Source organism: Camarhynchus parvulus, chromosome 4 (genome assembly GCF_901933205.1).
Source record: "Camarhynchus parvulus chromosome 4, STF_HiC, whole genome shotgun sequence".
Classification (NCBI taxonomy): domain Eukaryota; kingdom Metazoa; phylum Chordata; class Aves; order Passeriformes; family Thraupidae; genus Camarhynchus; species Camarhynchus parvulus.
The window spans coordinates 60,010,486-60,025,996 of record NC_044574.1 but is presented as its reverse complement, the minus strand read 5'-3'; the positions used below and the strand labels follow the sequence as shown (position 1 = coordinate 60,025,996).

Genomic DNA, 15,511 nt, shown 5'->3' with positions numbered 1-15,511 from the left:
TGATTCTTTAATAACGATCAGATTGATCCTGCTTCAGATTTTGAGGGAACTGCTCTCCATGAGTTCAGAGAGAGAAGGATGTAATACAGAGAAGGAAAGGCTGTAGCAGCTCCTTCCTCTTCACCTGTCCACCAGCTCTGGTCTCTACAAGTGTATATTATATCTATATCTATATATCTATATATCTATCTATATACATATCATGCAGAGAGATACATACAGCCCCTCCAGTACAGGAATACATTTCCCCAATACACACTTTTCCCCTGGTTTGATTTAGTCTCTGTTAGTAGTATCTTTCTCTGCTTGTGGAATAAGCGTAAGCCTTGGTCCCATTTGGTCAAAGCTTGACTTCAGAACTTGAAAAGAATTGGCCAGGAAAGTTTCGCAGGCTGTTAGAGCCAAAGACCTTATGAAAGAAATAGATGCCCTGGGGAGTATGGAGTCTTCCTTGCATAAAAGCAAGCACAGCTTGCCAAGTGAAAATGCCTGTTGCCTCCAGCCCCACGGATTAAGAGCCCAACAGATTTCCCAGTTCCATACTGCAGAGCTGAAAGCTGGACTCCCACTGGATGCCAAATGTGCATAATAATTCTAGGATTTCCTTTTTTCCTGAATCCAACACAATTCTGCTGAAAGGCGGGAAGGTATTTTATAAATCCCTATTTATCTGAGAATGAGTGGCTGGAGTTTGCAGTTCCACACAGAGAACACATATACTGTTTTTAGGAGGAGATGCATATCTATTTAGGAATCTTTAAAGGCAAAAATATCCAACTAAATAACACTTCTGTTTGAGGTGGTCTGTTTGACAAAGAGACAGAACACTGTCCATGAAAATATGGGGATCATTGTTATTATCTCAAATATATCTGATGGGTTTGGGTTGTTATTCCACACCCTTGTGCCTTTTATTCCATAAAGGTCAGAGGCAGTGAAAATTCAGGGGCAAACAGCTGAACTGATTATATGACGTGCTTATCAAAAAATTGCACTAGTTGTGATCAACCCAGCACATTTAGGTTTTGCATAAATCTCAGAAAATTCCTATTCAGCTATGTATTTGTTCTGGTTTGTTTGTTTGTTTGTTGGTTGTGTTTTTTTCTGAACATAAAAATCTCAAGCAATCCTCCTTAAGTTCATCCATGTTTTTGAAACGTACTAACCTGAATGTATGTGGCAGAGATGTTGCTGTCCATGTAGAGTTTCCAGAAGGCTGGAATCGGACAAAGTGACCTGTACAGACTTGTGTTTTGCAGATTTCTCCTCCCCTTCTATCACAGTGTACACTTCTATTCCCTATTGGCCTCAGAGTTTCTGCATCATATACCCACAGTGTCCAGCCTGGCAGCTTTACTTCCCCAGACTGGTTCTCTTCAAGATGAAAGCCTGACACCTAAGAAGTGCCAAGGGAGGAAATATTATCTTCCAGCTTTCTCAGACAAGTGTTGGGGATTGAAGCAAGGTCTGTGAAAAGGTAGAAGTCATCAGTGGGCAGACTGCTGTTCTAAATGAGGAACTTTGTGCTCTTATTTCTGGCTTTGAGAGTTAGTGATACTGCTTCTAATATATTATGTCGCTCATCCAATGCTCCTGGAAACCACCAAAAAGGCTGTGATTGACTTCAATCATAGTTTGATCAGGCCTCAACCCACAAAGATGCCATTGTTTGGTTTTACTGCCATTGTGGTGCTTGGCATAGTGCTTCTCCTGCTCACACATACATTCAGATACATACATCCACTAACTCCTCACAAGCTGTGCTTTATAGGGGCAAGATATAATCCCTGATGTCAGAAATAGGTTACATTTTCCTGGATGTCAGCAGACTTTGAGGCTGAATTTCTGGTGATCTATTGTGACTGTTCTGGTAAATGCTTTACCTCTGTTCTCTTAGTAAATGTAAAATAAGTATTTGTCTGGATTCTCTTAAAGCCTTGAGTTTAAAATTGTAGAAGCTTTTTGGATTAGCAATTGTAGAGACCTGTAAAACTTCAGTAGTTTGTCTTCCTACTCTAAAGGCAACACATTTAAAAATATTGCTATTCCCTGATAGTAACAATTCTCAAAAGAAAAAAAAAAAGATACAACTTAAATAGCTGGATTTGTGTGTGTGTGTGATTTTGTTTTGGTTTTTTCCAGCTATTTCAGAGGGAAAAAAAGGAAGTTCACTTGATCCAAAAGACAAATCATGACTTGGCAGCTGAGGGACAGGACATAACCTTGAGTGAAAAAGATCTTTGGGTATTGAGTGACTGTGGCTTTGTGTGCTAATATCAGCTACATCAGCATGAGACAGATATGTCTACAAGGTGAAAACCCACAGGAGCATCAACACCTTCCTTTGGGAAGCTTCGAAGAGAAAATGAGTGCCAGGTAGCTGTGTCTTGCCAAGAAGGTGTCATGGACTGGGTATAGCTTTGCACCATGTTACTTGACATCTTCCAGAGATCCTGTGTTAGCTGCTGGATGAAGAACAATCCTTTCCCCAAACTTCTTAGTCCACAACTGCACTAACACAGCCATAGCCACTGCCAGGCTCCAAGGTAGCAGGTAATCATGGGGCTACACATACAAGCAAAACATCTCTTTCTTAGTGCCTTTGAGCTAGCACTGAGGTTGCTCAGCACTGCACAGCACAGGCATTATCTAAAATGGCCTTTAGAGTATTGAGGATCATGCTTTAGGATTTGTCTGCCTGTGATCCATATTATGTTTGTAAGCACTTGGGAAGGTCAGTGTTTAATGTAACTGTCCATGAAGAGTCCCAAGTTTCATGACCTTCAAGGCATCAGATGTGTTGTGTGTGACAGGGCAAAACTGAAATAATCCATGTCTTGAAAAACAACTATCTGAAAAATCTGTGCTGCTGCTTCCTTATCTACAGGCCTGTGGCTTACATCAACTTTTGTCATCCTGCTGAAGGAGAGTACACCTCTGTCTGGCATGTTTCTTCCCTTTTATCTCTTCCCTGCTCCTAAGAAGAGAGAGCATGAAATGGGCTACAAACTCTCCTGCCCCTAAATTGGTTACTGATTAACCATATGGATTAGGCAAAAATCCTTGTGAGTCAGGATTTCTTTATCTAGAAAATGAACATGTGAACAGTGAGTATAAACTGTGTTCATAAAATGATGCATTTTAATGATTCTCAGTCACTCATTCCTAGTGTCATGTCCATTACAACTGACCCATGTAAAAGGAGTCTCCTTTCCAAGGTGTCTCCACAGTCCTGTGCAGAAAATCTCAGTATCTCAGAAGCTGTTAGCTGTAACTGTGTCTCTGTTAATCAGTATCCTCGTTGATTTTGGTTGGTTTGGTTTGGTTTGGTTTTTTTTGCACAAGAACTGACCATAGCTCTGAGTGACCTAAAAGGGTACTTCTAAGGAAATAACTGATATAATATTTCAATAGCCAAACTGAATTTTATTTCTATATCTTTTATTTTAAAGCAAGCAAGCAAGCAAGCAGCACTGGGTGTGCTGTGAGTGCAGTGGAGCGGTGACTCCCTGGCCACCCAGTGCTGCTTGCTTGCTTTCTTTAAAATAAAAGATATAGAAATAAAATTTGGTTTGGCAACAAAATTTTATACCATAACTAATTGGTCTAATTTTTTTAGCTTTTTCTGGCCCATACTACATTGCTTGCTCTAAATCATGACGTAGCCTCCTTCCAGACAAGTTCATTAAAATCCCCTTAAAATTGTACTTGTGTTTAAAAGGGCTTTTGGTACAATTTAATGTCTAAGAGAGAGAGGAGGATGGAAGTGGAAATGTGCCACGTGAGCATATATTCAGCTGGGAAGGTAACATTAATGATTAGGCTGTGCAGGCAGAACTGGTGTTAACAGCACATGCATCCTTTGAGGATTTAGAGAACTGAACTACACATAAATACTTGCTTTTTCCTCTTTTTTGTTTTTCATACCAGAGAAACTTGAATCTTGTTTTTTGCCAGTATAATTCCAGTGTAACTACACAGAAATCACTGAAAGAAAATAAATGCAGACCATCACATCTGCATAATATTAAAGCCAGCTATTACATGATTTTCAAGTTTTCACCTGTCTTAGAATGCAGGTATCAGTTCTATAAGGCTCAAAAAAGTCCTTAGGTACTGTATTCCAGGTCAGCACTGCAGAGGGAAGCAGCAGCACCTCATTATGGAAAAGCAATGTGGCCATCAAAGGATTAGTGCAAGCTCCTGCTCAGGTTTTAATTTTTTCTCCCATTAGAGATTACCTCATTATTAGCAAGCTGGGAGGCACTGGTGAACATGAGTGTCTGGAATTCCTTTATATAAAAATACTGCCACTATTTGTAAGTGTTTGGGGGGGACACAAGACAGATGATGGACTTTGGACCTAGTTAACATAAGAGATTTGATAACAGGATGCCCTGGCAAAAGCAAACGGAACTTTGAAAATGAGACCTAGATTGCAAGACTAAATCAGACAGGTTAACCAAAAAAAAGAAAATCTCATTAAACTCTGCAAGCAAGAGACATTGCTATATGCATAAATTTGTGTATGTGATTTTAACCTAATCATTGTAGTACACATTACTAGTCTCCCTAAAATATAAGCATATATATCCCACAATAAAATCAGATTCTGATCACTGAATCAGTTTCCCTGTCTCTCTCCATCGCTGACAACTATTGTCACCAGATTATTTTTGAGCATTGACTGTATCTTCCTGTTGCAGAACCAGTTTAACTAGAATGTTTCTTGAAAATAATTTTGAATGTGACGACTTAGAAAATGATCAGCTACCAGCTATGAACATTAAAAAGCTGAGAACACAGAGAGGAAATAGTTTGCACAAGAACAATTTTAATCCTAGAAGCACCTGTCTTCTTGGATAAATGTAAGCTTATTCATACTCTGGTAGAAGTTTTGCAGTCCTACAATTGCAGTCCTACAGAAGCTACAATCCTACAATTCTCTTGATGATGAGCTCAAACAAAGCAAGGGATCTGCTTGGAAAAAGGAAAAAATGCATGGTCAGATAATAGATGCAGAATGAAAGAATCTGAGAGATTGAAGGTACCAAAAAGTTGAGTCAGAATTTTTGCAGACAGTTTTGCAACACTCTGAACCATCAGTGATCTCAGATGCTTAATTTCAGTGGAGAAGTAGTAAAAAACCACAAAACAATACAAAAACTCATCCTGAACTGCTGGGTTCAGGAGATTCTGGGCATTTAGAAATCCATGTTCTGAATTGCTGCCTAAAATTGCCTGGATTTTTATGCATACTGGTACTACCTGCAAGCATTAAAAACTAGTGTCCTAGTCATGAAACTGGGGCCTTGGTGCTAGCAGACAGTGGCACTAAGAAGTACAGCCCTGATTTTCTCTTGTAAGTGGCCTAGGTTTGTGACAAGAAACACAGGTTGAGCTGATTCTCCTAACATCCTGAGTAGGATTCAAGGACTTTGGAACAAAGTGGCAGATCCAGTCTCCAAAGAAGTATCCTCAGACTTTGCTAAAGAGACAGTCCAGGTGGCAGTGCTGTGGGGACTTCTAGTCCATGACATTAGAAATTCTGTAAGTAGTTCACCTTTATGCCTCTTGCTTTGGGGACCAGAGCCCTGTCACCTGGCAGGGCAGTCCCAACCCTGTTGGCAGCAGCCCCTCAGGGAGTACACAGTGCACCTGGCACATGAAATCCCTCTGGGACCCTGACTCTCCTGTGCTTTAAAAAAGCAGAACAGCTGGAAGAGCTGAGGAAGGCACTCCATAGACCTCTAGCCAACATCATGGGGCTTTTAACTGAGCTGTTGTTCATCATGTCTGAGGGAGACTACACTGACTCCAGCACAAAGATTAAGAACTAGGCGCTTCCTACTTTTCCCTTGGAACCTGGTTCTCTGCTTAATTAACACATCAGCATTTGGGCCAGACCCCAATTGCACAGCTCAGTGGTGCTGTCCTTTTCCTGGCACAGGGCTCCAGTCAGTGCTGGGGCCAAGGAAGAGGAGGCAGGGAGGACATGGAAGCACAAGAGACATCTCAGCAGGAGGCAAAGCACAGGGCCAGAGTCACTAACCTGACTCATAAGGAGTCCTTAGGCCAGGGTGTGCGGTACCACTCTTCAAATTTGGGACTTAGCTGGAGGTGGCTGCATGAAACCCACTCACATGGACTTGTGCTGGGCACCCATGCATGACCAGAGTTTGGGCTAAGCTTCAGCTGAGTGCTGTGGCCAGAAAGAGAACTGAGGAGCCTGGGAGGCTTGGTGCCTCAATTCTGTCACTGGTGTTCAGGAGATGAAGGCTGAAATCCTTGCTTTTGCATGTTTCTTTATGCCAAGCAGAAGACTTGGAAACTCAAGCAACATGGAGAAGAGCAATAGCTCTCATTTGTGACAGGCCTGTCCTCTCCAAAAGAGCTGAGTATGTAGTTCAAATAGAAGGAAGGAAAAACAACTTATTTCAGAGTAGACAAAAGTCACTAGGTCACTCTACTTAGATTTGGGGGATGCCACTGAGGCAGGGAAAACAGACTTACAAAATAGCTTACTGAAAATGCATGCAAATTGTACTCCTTTATCCTTCAGGACTTAAAGCATGCTTCTCTCAAATGCTTTGGAGGTTGAAGGGTCCTGGTTTTAAATAATAACCACATCTATCACTCTCAGAAATTTGCTTACCTTTTCTTTCTTTTATTTTTGCTTTCTCTATGAAGTAAAATATCCAAAGCTGGGAGCTTGAGCGTCACTCACCCTGAGTGTCCTGTTACATGAATGTTCCATGAGCAAAAAGGAAACTATTTTTGTGTCATTTAGCTCATCTAGCAACTATTTGTGCTGATGGCAACAAAACATTTACCTGTTGCCCGCTAAGAGCAGGAGGGGCTGGGTGGTGAGGGCTCCCCCTTTACTAAAGAACCTGTTTACAGAACAACTTGAAAGGCTCAGGTGAACAGGACAGATTCCAACTGTGCCGAAGGTGGCAGCGCGTTCAGGCCTGCCTGGGATGGCTGTGGGCCGCAGTGCCAGCAGTGCCTGCAGCAGGAATTGCACAAGTGGGTGCACAGATCCTCTGTGCTCTGGAGGGGTCTTTGACCCGTGTGTCAGCAGCTGCTGCTCTCTTGGACCCCAGGCCAAAGAGCTTCAGGGATTTCACCTCCTGTGCCATCAGAGCAGGCCCCTGGCTTGTGATGAGGAGCTGTGTGAAGGCTCATCTGGAGCCTTCCCCTGCACCCCCTGCCCTGGCCTTGGCCCTGGCATCTGTGTGGGCTGCACTTATGGCACCCAGTCATTTGTAGAGAAATACTGCACTGTTTTCACGAGAAGGTGTTTTAAAGATGTCTGGAAAGTGCACAGGAGCAGTGTGAGCAATGATACAGGGAAAGGTGTATTCCTTTATACTGTACCTTAAATGCATCTCTAGGACATGATTATGACTTTCACTACCAAGAGACACTGTGGTCCGTGTGTTAAAGAACTTATATGCATTTATTCATATAAAGGCATATTAATGGTGCAAAGGCGTAATTGATAATCAATGTAATAAGGTATGTTACATAAAGACCTGTATTATTTCAGGTATTTCCTACAAAATATTGGGAAATTCAATGTTCTTCAGAGCGTTTTATAATTCAACAATATAAATTGAAGTGAAAGCAGACTACCCACCTTTGTGGGAATTCCTGCCTTCCTCAGCACAATGAGACAAAGGTGATGGGATGTACATTCAAAGCAGCCCTTCTAGAGCTGCATCACTTCTTTGCTAACACTCCCTGTTATGCAGCTGTGTTCCAGCTGCAGGTGTGGCATAAGCCCTTAGGTGTGCCTGGGAATGGTGGCCTGGAAGCACCTGCCTGAGCTCTGTTTTGAATCAAGGCAGCTGAACTACGCTCAGCACATGTTCTCTTTTCACTGGTGCCTCTGGGAAATGAGATTCAATTCTTGCTTTTCACTGTGTGCTTCTCTGCCCAATGACTGCATCAAACTTGACTTCAGACATCTTCTTCAGAAAGTTCAAGGCACGTTCTGGAAACACCCTGGAAGAGACAGTAACATGAAATTAAAAGTGGGATAGAAACTTAAATTATGGGAAAAAGTGTTACTGCAGGTGAGGGAAGAGCTGGTCTGGCAGCAGAATGCATGCACACATATGAACTGAGACTATGTATTAAACCAGGCATTATTTCCTAAGGACATGTGGGCCTTGTCAATCTCTGACAAGTTTTAACTCAAATCCCACCCATCTTTTTTTATGACAATTCCAGGACAGGTATGTACCAACCATGATTTAGGCTGCAATATTGCTGCAGAATCCAGAAAGTTTTCATACTGAACATAGACACAAGTATTTGCTTTCTCTTTGCAACAGAGCCCTTTAAAAGCAAATTTTCCAGCCTCAATGGCCTGAATTTTTGGTGTTGACATGGAGAAACAAACACTCAGGTCCTCATCTCATTCTGGGGCTATGCTGGGACTGCTGTTTCAGACAATGTAGTGGCTCATAGAGCAGTGAAGCTCTGCACTGACACCAGTCAGCTGCAGCACAGGGTTCAATGCAAAGGCCTGTGAGAGGGCCCAACAAAATCTCAAGATGGTGTCTGCTGTTGTCACTGGAAAGAGCCACTGCATTATTAATTACCTTGTGATATGTTCTAAAATACAACTTTATCTTGAATCAGATTTTACAAGTTTGAGGGTACACTCAGCAGGTTACAGTTGATACATTTTTTGCCCTACTCACCTTTCAAGCAGTAAAGCTATGCTCTGATTTGATGGAACAAAAACCATTTTCTGGTTGGTCACTATTCCTTCCATCAAAGCCTGTACGACTTCTTCAATCTCCAAAATCTTTCCAAGCCTACACAGGAAAGCAAACACATAAGAGCTGCAGTGATAGAAAGGGATGGTACCAGCTGATCTAGGAGGCTTCACAAATGTACAAACTCAGGTAATTCAAATGCAACAATTACATGGGTTAAAGGACATTGCAGATTTTCTTAAGTTAATGATACAAACTGTTGTTATATAGCCAGCTGGAACAGAGGCCTAAAGCTGGGAATAATATGCAGTGCCTTACTGCAATAAGGAAACACAGGAATGCAGAGTATTGAGAGTTACCTTGTACTGGGGTTTTTGACAAATCCAGTGTTTATAAAAACCGGGCAAAGGCACGTTGTTTTTATTCCATCCTTTCCAAGGGCAGACAGCTCCTCTGTCAGAGCTTTATGAAATCCAACTGCAGCAAACTTGCTTGAGCTGCAGAAAGGGAGAAAGTACAGATGAGAAGGCAGAAATCCATTTCCACCTTTCTACCACTGCAAACGGCTTAAACGATCATACACATACAGTACAGGGTAGGATGCAAAAAGCTCCAAATAATATAATCCAGCTGAGAGGCAGAGCAAGGATTATATTAACTTTCCGTGTGCCAGATTGTAGTGCTGGATAAGATATTGAAACTTGTGGAGTAATTGTGGAAAGTAGACAGAGTATGAACAGGCAAACAAAGCAGAGATGAAAACATCAGGAGATCTTAGAAAACATTAACTAGTGTGTGTCAATTGATGCACATCCAATTTTTCCCATGAGAGAAGATTTTTGGAAGGAATGCATCATGAATGACTGAAATTAGGAAGGATGGGCAGGGTAGAAATGGAGATTAATCTCTGACTACTTATTGTATCACACAGCAGCATCTCAAATCAACTGTGTGTGCTTTGAAATAGTGGGATACTACACAAGCAAAATGTAGAGGAGGAATGACCTGCCACAGAAATAGGTGTGGGCCTTAAGTTTAAATGAATTCCAAAGAAAATAGATATCATATGACTATTCTTTCATACAAACATTGCTCACGATTCAGTCACAGCTAATTACTTGGTTCTTCCTGATGGAAAAGACGCAATTAAAACTTTTTAAAAATTAAGCAAGCTGATTTCAAAATGACTTACCAATATGCCACCATGAAAGGAGTCACAAAATGACCTGCTGCTGAAGCCACCGTGACAATGTGCCCATAGTTGTTGTTCATCATGACTGGCAGGAAAGCTCTCGTGGTCTTGGAAGTCATTTAAACCAAGAGGCAAAATGCAGGGGACAGGAAGGAGGAAAAGAACATGGTTTTCTTAGGCATACTCAGCACTGACTCTCAATGTTATTCACCAGGTGGCCAAAGCTATCCCTAAAGCCATGAGGCGCACAGCACCTCAGATTCCCAGAGCCACAGGGATACCTGCTCTCTGACCAGTGGTGCAGCTGACAACCTGCTCTCCAAAGGCTGCAGCAGTTGGCCATAAACAGGAAATCGTTTTCACATCTTTCCTTTGCTGCTTTTAAGGCTTCAGGTGTCAGCAGAAATGCTGGCAGGGTGTCACCCCCAGCACACACAATAAACCACTTGTCAATCTATGGTTTCTCTTTTCTTCTGCCACAAACAAGTACTGCTGAAGCCCTCCCACCCTGTCAGCCCCACAACACCTCTGACAGAGGCCTTCTGTGCGTGCTGCAGATGAGGCTGTCACTAGCCAGCTCACATCAGCAAGAAGCCATTCCAGTTTCCCAGCACACAGTCTGCTTGGGTGCCCCTGTGCTGTAACAGCTCATTTGGTAATTTCACTGCTAATGATGGTTGCTCTAAATATGCGTCCTCATTGACACTGCCAAACAGCTGTATATATAGATGGTGGTGGCCCTTACCCACATGTGACCCAGAATGTTGACTTCAAACATCCTTTCTATCTGGTGGTCCTGAGTCGAGAGAAAGTCGGCAGCTGTAATCACACCAGCATTGTTCACCAGGACAGTCACATCCCCAATATCCTTCTTCACCTTTTAGAGAGAAAACAAAAGCCCAAAATTGTCTCTGTCACTCAGGAGGGGGAAAAAAAAAGTAAGGGTGGGGAAGATGAACCATAGTTAAATTCTTAACGTTGCATCTTCAAGGGAGAGGGAGATCATGCCACATTTCCAGATGTGGCAGGAACTTTGCAGTAGATCCATGGAATCTGGTTTAGATCTGATTCTTCCCCATTCATTAATGTCGGTATTTATTGTGTTCCACAAACTGTGCACAGTTTGGACCGTGTAGTCACAATTGGTGTGGGAAATGGATTTGTAGAGAGTTCTCAGGGCCTGACAGAAGGTCCTCACAGTATGCATCTGTATGCAAACCGAGACAAGAATTGCTGACTTAGAAATGCCATGGAATAGGACAGATATTGTTGAGAGAGAAATGGAGCTAGAAAAAAGTTTCAAAAGATGGCCTTGCAAATAAGACTAGATACTTTGGAGAAATAGAACTATGAATCATGCATTGTATTGGGACCCACGAGGGGTAGTTTTAGATGATTGACTTTAAGGCATCTACAGCATGGCGTGGCAAAAAGCTGATAGGTCAAGAAACACTTAAAGTGCATTCTAATTAGGAAATAGTTGACTTCTGTTTGTGATGGTGTGAATTATAACATCTGTATTGTCTCATCCTTCTCATAAGACTGAAAATGGAATAAAAGTTTTTAAAACGCCTCTCAGTTGCCCCATCTCTGGGTGAGGAAAAGGGTATTGTCCAACACTTGGGACCACAGAGGTACAGACTGTTTTGAGGCAGCTGGACCACAGCCATTACAATAAAACGTTTCATATGTTCTCAGTGCTGTGTTCCTTCAGAGGCTGCAACCCTAGAGAGCAAACTTGGCAAGAGGATGTGATATGCTGGAGCCTCCCAAATAGGATGAGACTGGTTGTGATCTTGGAAATGCTACAGCACTCTGTGTCCAGAGAGCAGCGAGGAATGGAGAGCTTCCAGGGGCTTGCAGGATTTATGTACAACATGTCTTCTCTAGTTTTCCTGCCTTCTCTGGAAATCAAGCATGGTTGGGAAAGCCTTTGGCCGTGCCCCTGCTGCCCCACCTTGTCTGCAGCGCTGTAGATCTCCTCCCGTTTGCTGCAGTCCACCACGAAGGTTTGAACAGTGGCTCCCAGCTTCTGGCATTCTGCTGCCGTCTCCTCAATGCCGTGCTGGAAGAGGCAAAGAGAAAGACACCGTGCACACCTGTCCCCTCACCACAGCTGAGCAGCAGAGGCTGAAGATGTTCCTGGATTGAGCAACCACTGCCCAGCCCCTGAACAGTTCATAGCTACCCAGGGAAGGAGCTACAGGTGGGGTCGCTGAAAGAACAGGCATTCCAGTTGGAAATTTTGCACTTTTGTAGAGTGACTACCAGAAAGGAAATCACAGAATCTTGAAATGGTTTGTGTTGGAAAGGATCTTAAAGACGATATAGTTCCAACCTTCCCTTGCAATGGGCAGGACACTAGATCAAGTTCTCTACTCAATCTGGCCTAGAATATTTCAAGGGATGAGGCATCTCTAAGTTCTCTGGGCATCCTCACAGTAAAGAATTTTTTCCTAATATCTAATCTATCCTCATCTCTTTCAGTTTGAAGCCATTTCTCTCTGTCCTGTCCTACATGCTTTTGGATATACTCTCTATCCATCTTTTTGTAAGCCCCCTTCACATACTAGAAGATTGCAATTAAGTCACTCCAAAGCCATCTGTTTTCCAGGCTGAACAATCCCAATTCTCTTAGCCTTAGGAATGTGGCAACAAGAGTGAATTTGGCTTGGTAAGGCACACATAGCTGCAAAAAGAGGACACGCAGCACCTATCACAGCACAGCAGGCAGCACTGTGAGTGTAAACAGAGCTCTTGCAACACAGGCCTGGCTGACACCCTGAGGTGGCTCGATGCATTTCTGTATTCACATGCTGGGTGTGAGAAGAGCCACACTTGTATTGGATCTGGCTGAGATAGAATTCATTTCCCCATAGGATCCTCACAGTGCTGTACTTTGCACTAGTTCCTAGGAAGGGGTTGATAACACACCCATTTTTTGGTTGCTGCTGAGCAGTGCTGATGCAGCGCTGATGCAGCATCATTGCTGTGTTCCCAACATTCCCCGCCCCATCAGTAGAGTCTGGGAGGGGACACAAGTAGGAAAGCAGAGAAAAACTGACCAAAGAGATATTCCATATCATATGACAGCTCAGATACAAAAGCCAAGAAAAAGAGGAAGAAGAGGAGGGGCATCTGGTGTTTACAATGTTTGCCTTCCGGATAAGCAGTCGCCAGGATGTGGGTGATCATCTCTTGCTGATGGGAAGTAGAGAATAATTTTTTTTTCTCTTTGCTTCTGTGCACACAACCTTTCAGCTTTGCTTTAGCAAACTGCTTTATTTCATCCTACAAGTAATCATTTCCCATGTTATTTCCTCTACCCAGTCCAGCTGAGAAGAGGGGATGATGGAGCAGCTTGGTGGGCACCTGGCATGCAGCCAAGGTCAATCTACCACAACTGTTCACAGTGCAAAGAGACTTTCCTTACAGGATTGCACTTGACACACACAGAACAGAAGCTTCCTTCTGTTACTGTATCAGCTCACTAAGCCAGGGCAGAAATTATTTTGCTGTTGTCTTGACCCCAGGTGCCAGAAGGCCGTGCGAGTGGGGCCCTGTGCTGGGGTCTGTTTTGCAGCTTCAGGATAACACAATTAGCTTCTTTGCTGACCCAATGTGTCAGAAACAGAAAGCCCAGCCTTTCACCCACCCTGTTGCACCTACACCCAGCAGTTTACCTTGATCCCTTCTGAATACCATGCTGTACGTTTGTATCTGCCCATTGTCCACTTGCCAAGGTCCTTTACGCGTGCTGCTGCCCAGAGGGCAGCCGGGCTCACGTACAGCCCGGCACAGGGCTGCTGCTGGTGAGAGTGCAGAGAAAACACATCTCCCAGCATTGCACACGAAACACCCGAGGCTACAGAGAGAACAAATGAAGGCAGACCTGCTGCTCTTTGCAAACAGCCTTCTGGTATCAGCGGCTTTCTCTGCCAGCCCAGGCAGCAGCTCCACCAGCAGCTTCCCGAGCACTTCTTTCCCTGTCGCAGGTGCTCTGCCGGCTGTTGCCTGCTCCCTCCCGAGTAGCACCGAGAGACTGTGGGACCAGAGTCCCACATGCTCTGCTGCAAGTGGGGCCAAATCCTCTCCTGGCGCTCAGCATCCCAGCCGGAGGAGCCAAGCGGGAGCCGATGGGAGCGGGCTGGAAGGGGCTGGGCGATGAGGGTGCAATGTGGTGCTGCCCTTCTTACGCCCCTAAATGCCCCGCAGACTCGGAGGTCAGACGGAGTGAGGACATGAGTGTGTCCATTACCTTATTGATGTCCCACAGCACCAGCCTGCTGTGGCGCTTGGCGAACTCCAAGGCGGTCGCTCGCCCGACGCCATGGCCAGCGCCCGTGATAAGCACCAGCTCCCCGGCGAGAGACTTTCTCCTCACAGGCACGAACAGCTTCACAAAAGCCTCCAGGTAGGAATAGAGAAGCGTGGCCAGGAACAGGAGAAGCTCCAGAAACAGATTCATTGTTTTCCTGGGGCTCTTTTGAGGACCGAACTGAACTTTAATCTCTTTTGTAGGGACCCGCGGGTTGCTGATTTACCCGCTGCCGCCTCAGTGCGCGCCGCGGGTGCCGTCAGCTTCCGCAGGATCCGCCCCAGCCCCGGTGGCTGCTCCGCCCAGCTGTCGCACGCTGACCTCCTGGTGTCCCCGTGCTGGTGGCCCTGTGGTGGCGCTGGGTGAGCGGTGCAGAGGAGCTGCAGGCTGCACTCCAACCTGCCCTCGCAGAACCATGGTCGCCCTGCAGCTAACAGGACGTACCGGACGTGGATAAAGAAACGTGGCTTTTAGGGCGTTTTCTGCCCTCTTGGCTAAGGAAAACAGAGACGATAGAGGAATGCGACCCCCTCTGTGTTCTGCCCTTGGTTCTGATCTGTCAGCTGCCCCAGCTGTTCATTCTCTGCTTTGTTTGTCCTCACACAGGTGGCAGTGCCTTCCTGTTCCTCTCTCAGGCCCCTTCCCTATCAAGGAAGCAGCAAAACATGTTCTTGTCATTTGCTGCAGGTGGAAAATAGACGGAAGGGGCAATAAAATTGCTTATCGAGTTTACTGACAGAAGCATCTTGAAGGTCCATTCTAGTCTGTATTGTAATTCTTTTCAATTTTTGTGCTTTGCACCTGTCAAGTTGGTCAGTGCCTTAAGGTCCTTGAGCAGTTTTCTTCATGGTCCTTCTTTCCATTGCATCTCTGCAAAGCCTGCCTGGTCAGCAGGCTTTGTCCCCCACCATCCTCTGCCAGGTCCCTGAAGGAAAGCTGAATGAGACAAGTCCTTTCAATTTCTGGAACTCCACAGGTGAGCTCTTGCCTAGCTGTTTGTCTTACTATGTCTTTTATTTAGTTATCCATACTGAGACCTTCCATCTTATGCTGCAGCCGCTTAGTTTCCATAAGTCCTTTGAAAAATGGCATTAAATTGCATGAATTGGAATATTTTTATTTAATTTAGTCTAAATCACACAACTCACACTTGGACTCACTTGTATATAATAGAGTATCCAGAGCCTTAAGCAGAACAGGAATGCTTATAGGAAATAGGAGAAAAGTACTTTCAGGTGTTTCTTCCAGCTCTGTCAATGTAACTCATGG

The 15,511-nt window shown here is 44.2% G+C and overlaps 1 protein-coding gene across 1 annotated transcript; it reads right to left on the bottom strand.

Moving 5' to 3' along the window:
• Positions 1-7,500: 7,500 nt before the first annotated feature.
• Positions 7,501-14,467, bottom strand: LOC115903266 (estradiol 17-beta-dehydrogenase 11-like). The gene is made up of 7 exons (XM_030947593.1): positions 14,183-14,467; positions 11,882-11,989; positions 10,670-10,801; positions 9,925-10,031; positions 9,092-9,229; positions 8,715-8,831; positions 7,501-8,010 (listed from the first exon to the last, which is right to left on the bottom strand). The coding sequence occupies exons 1-7, from the start codon at positions 14,390-14,392 to the stop codon at positions 7,923-7,925; spliced, it is 900 nt and encodes a 299-aa protein (XP_030803453.1). The 5' UTR covers positions 14,393-14,467; the 3' UTR covers positions 7,501-7,922.
• Positions 14,468-15,511: the final 1,044 nt, after the last annotated feature.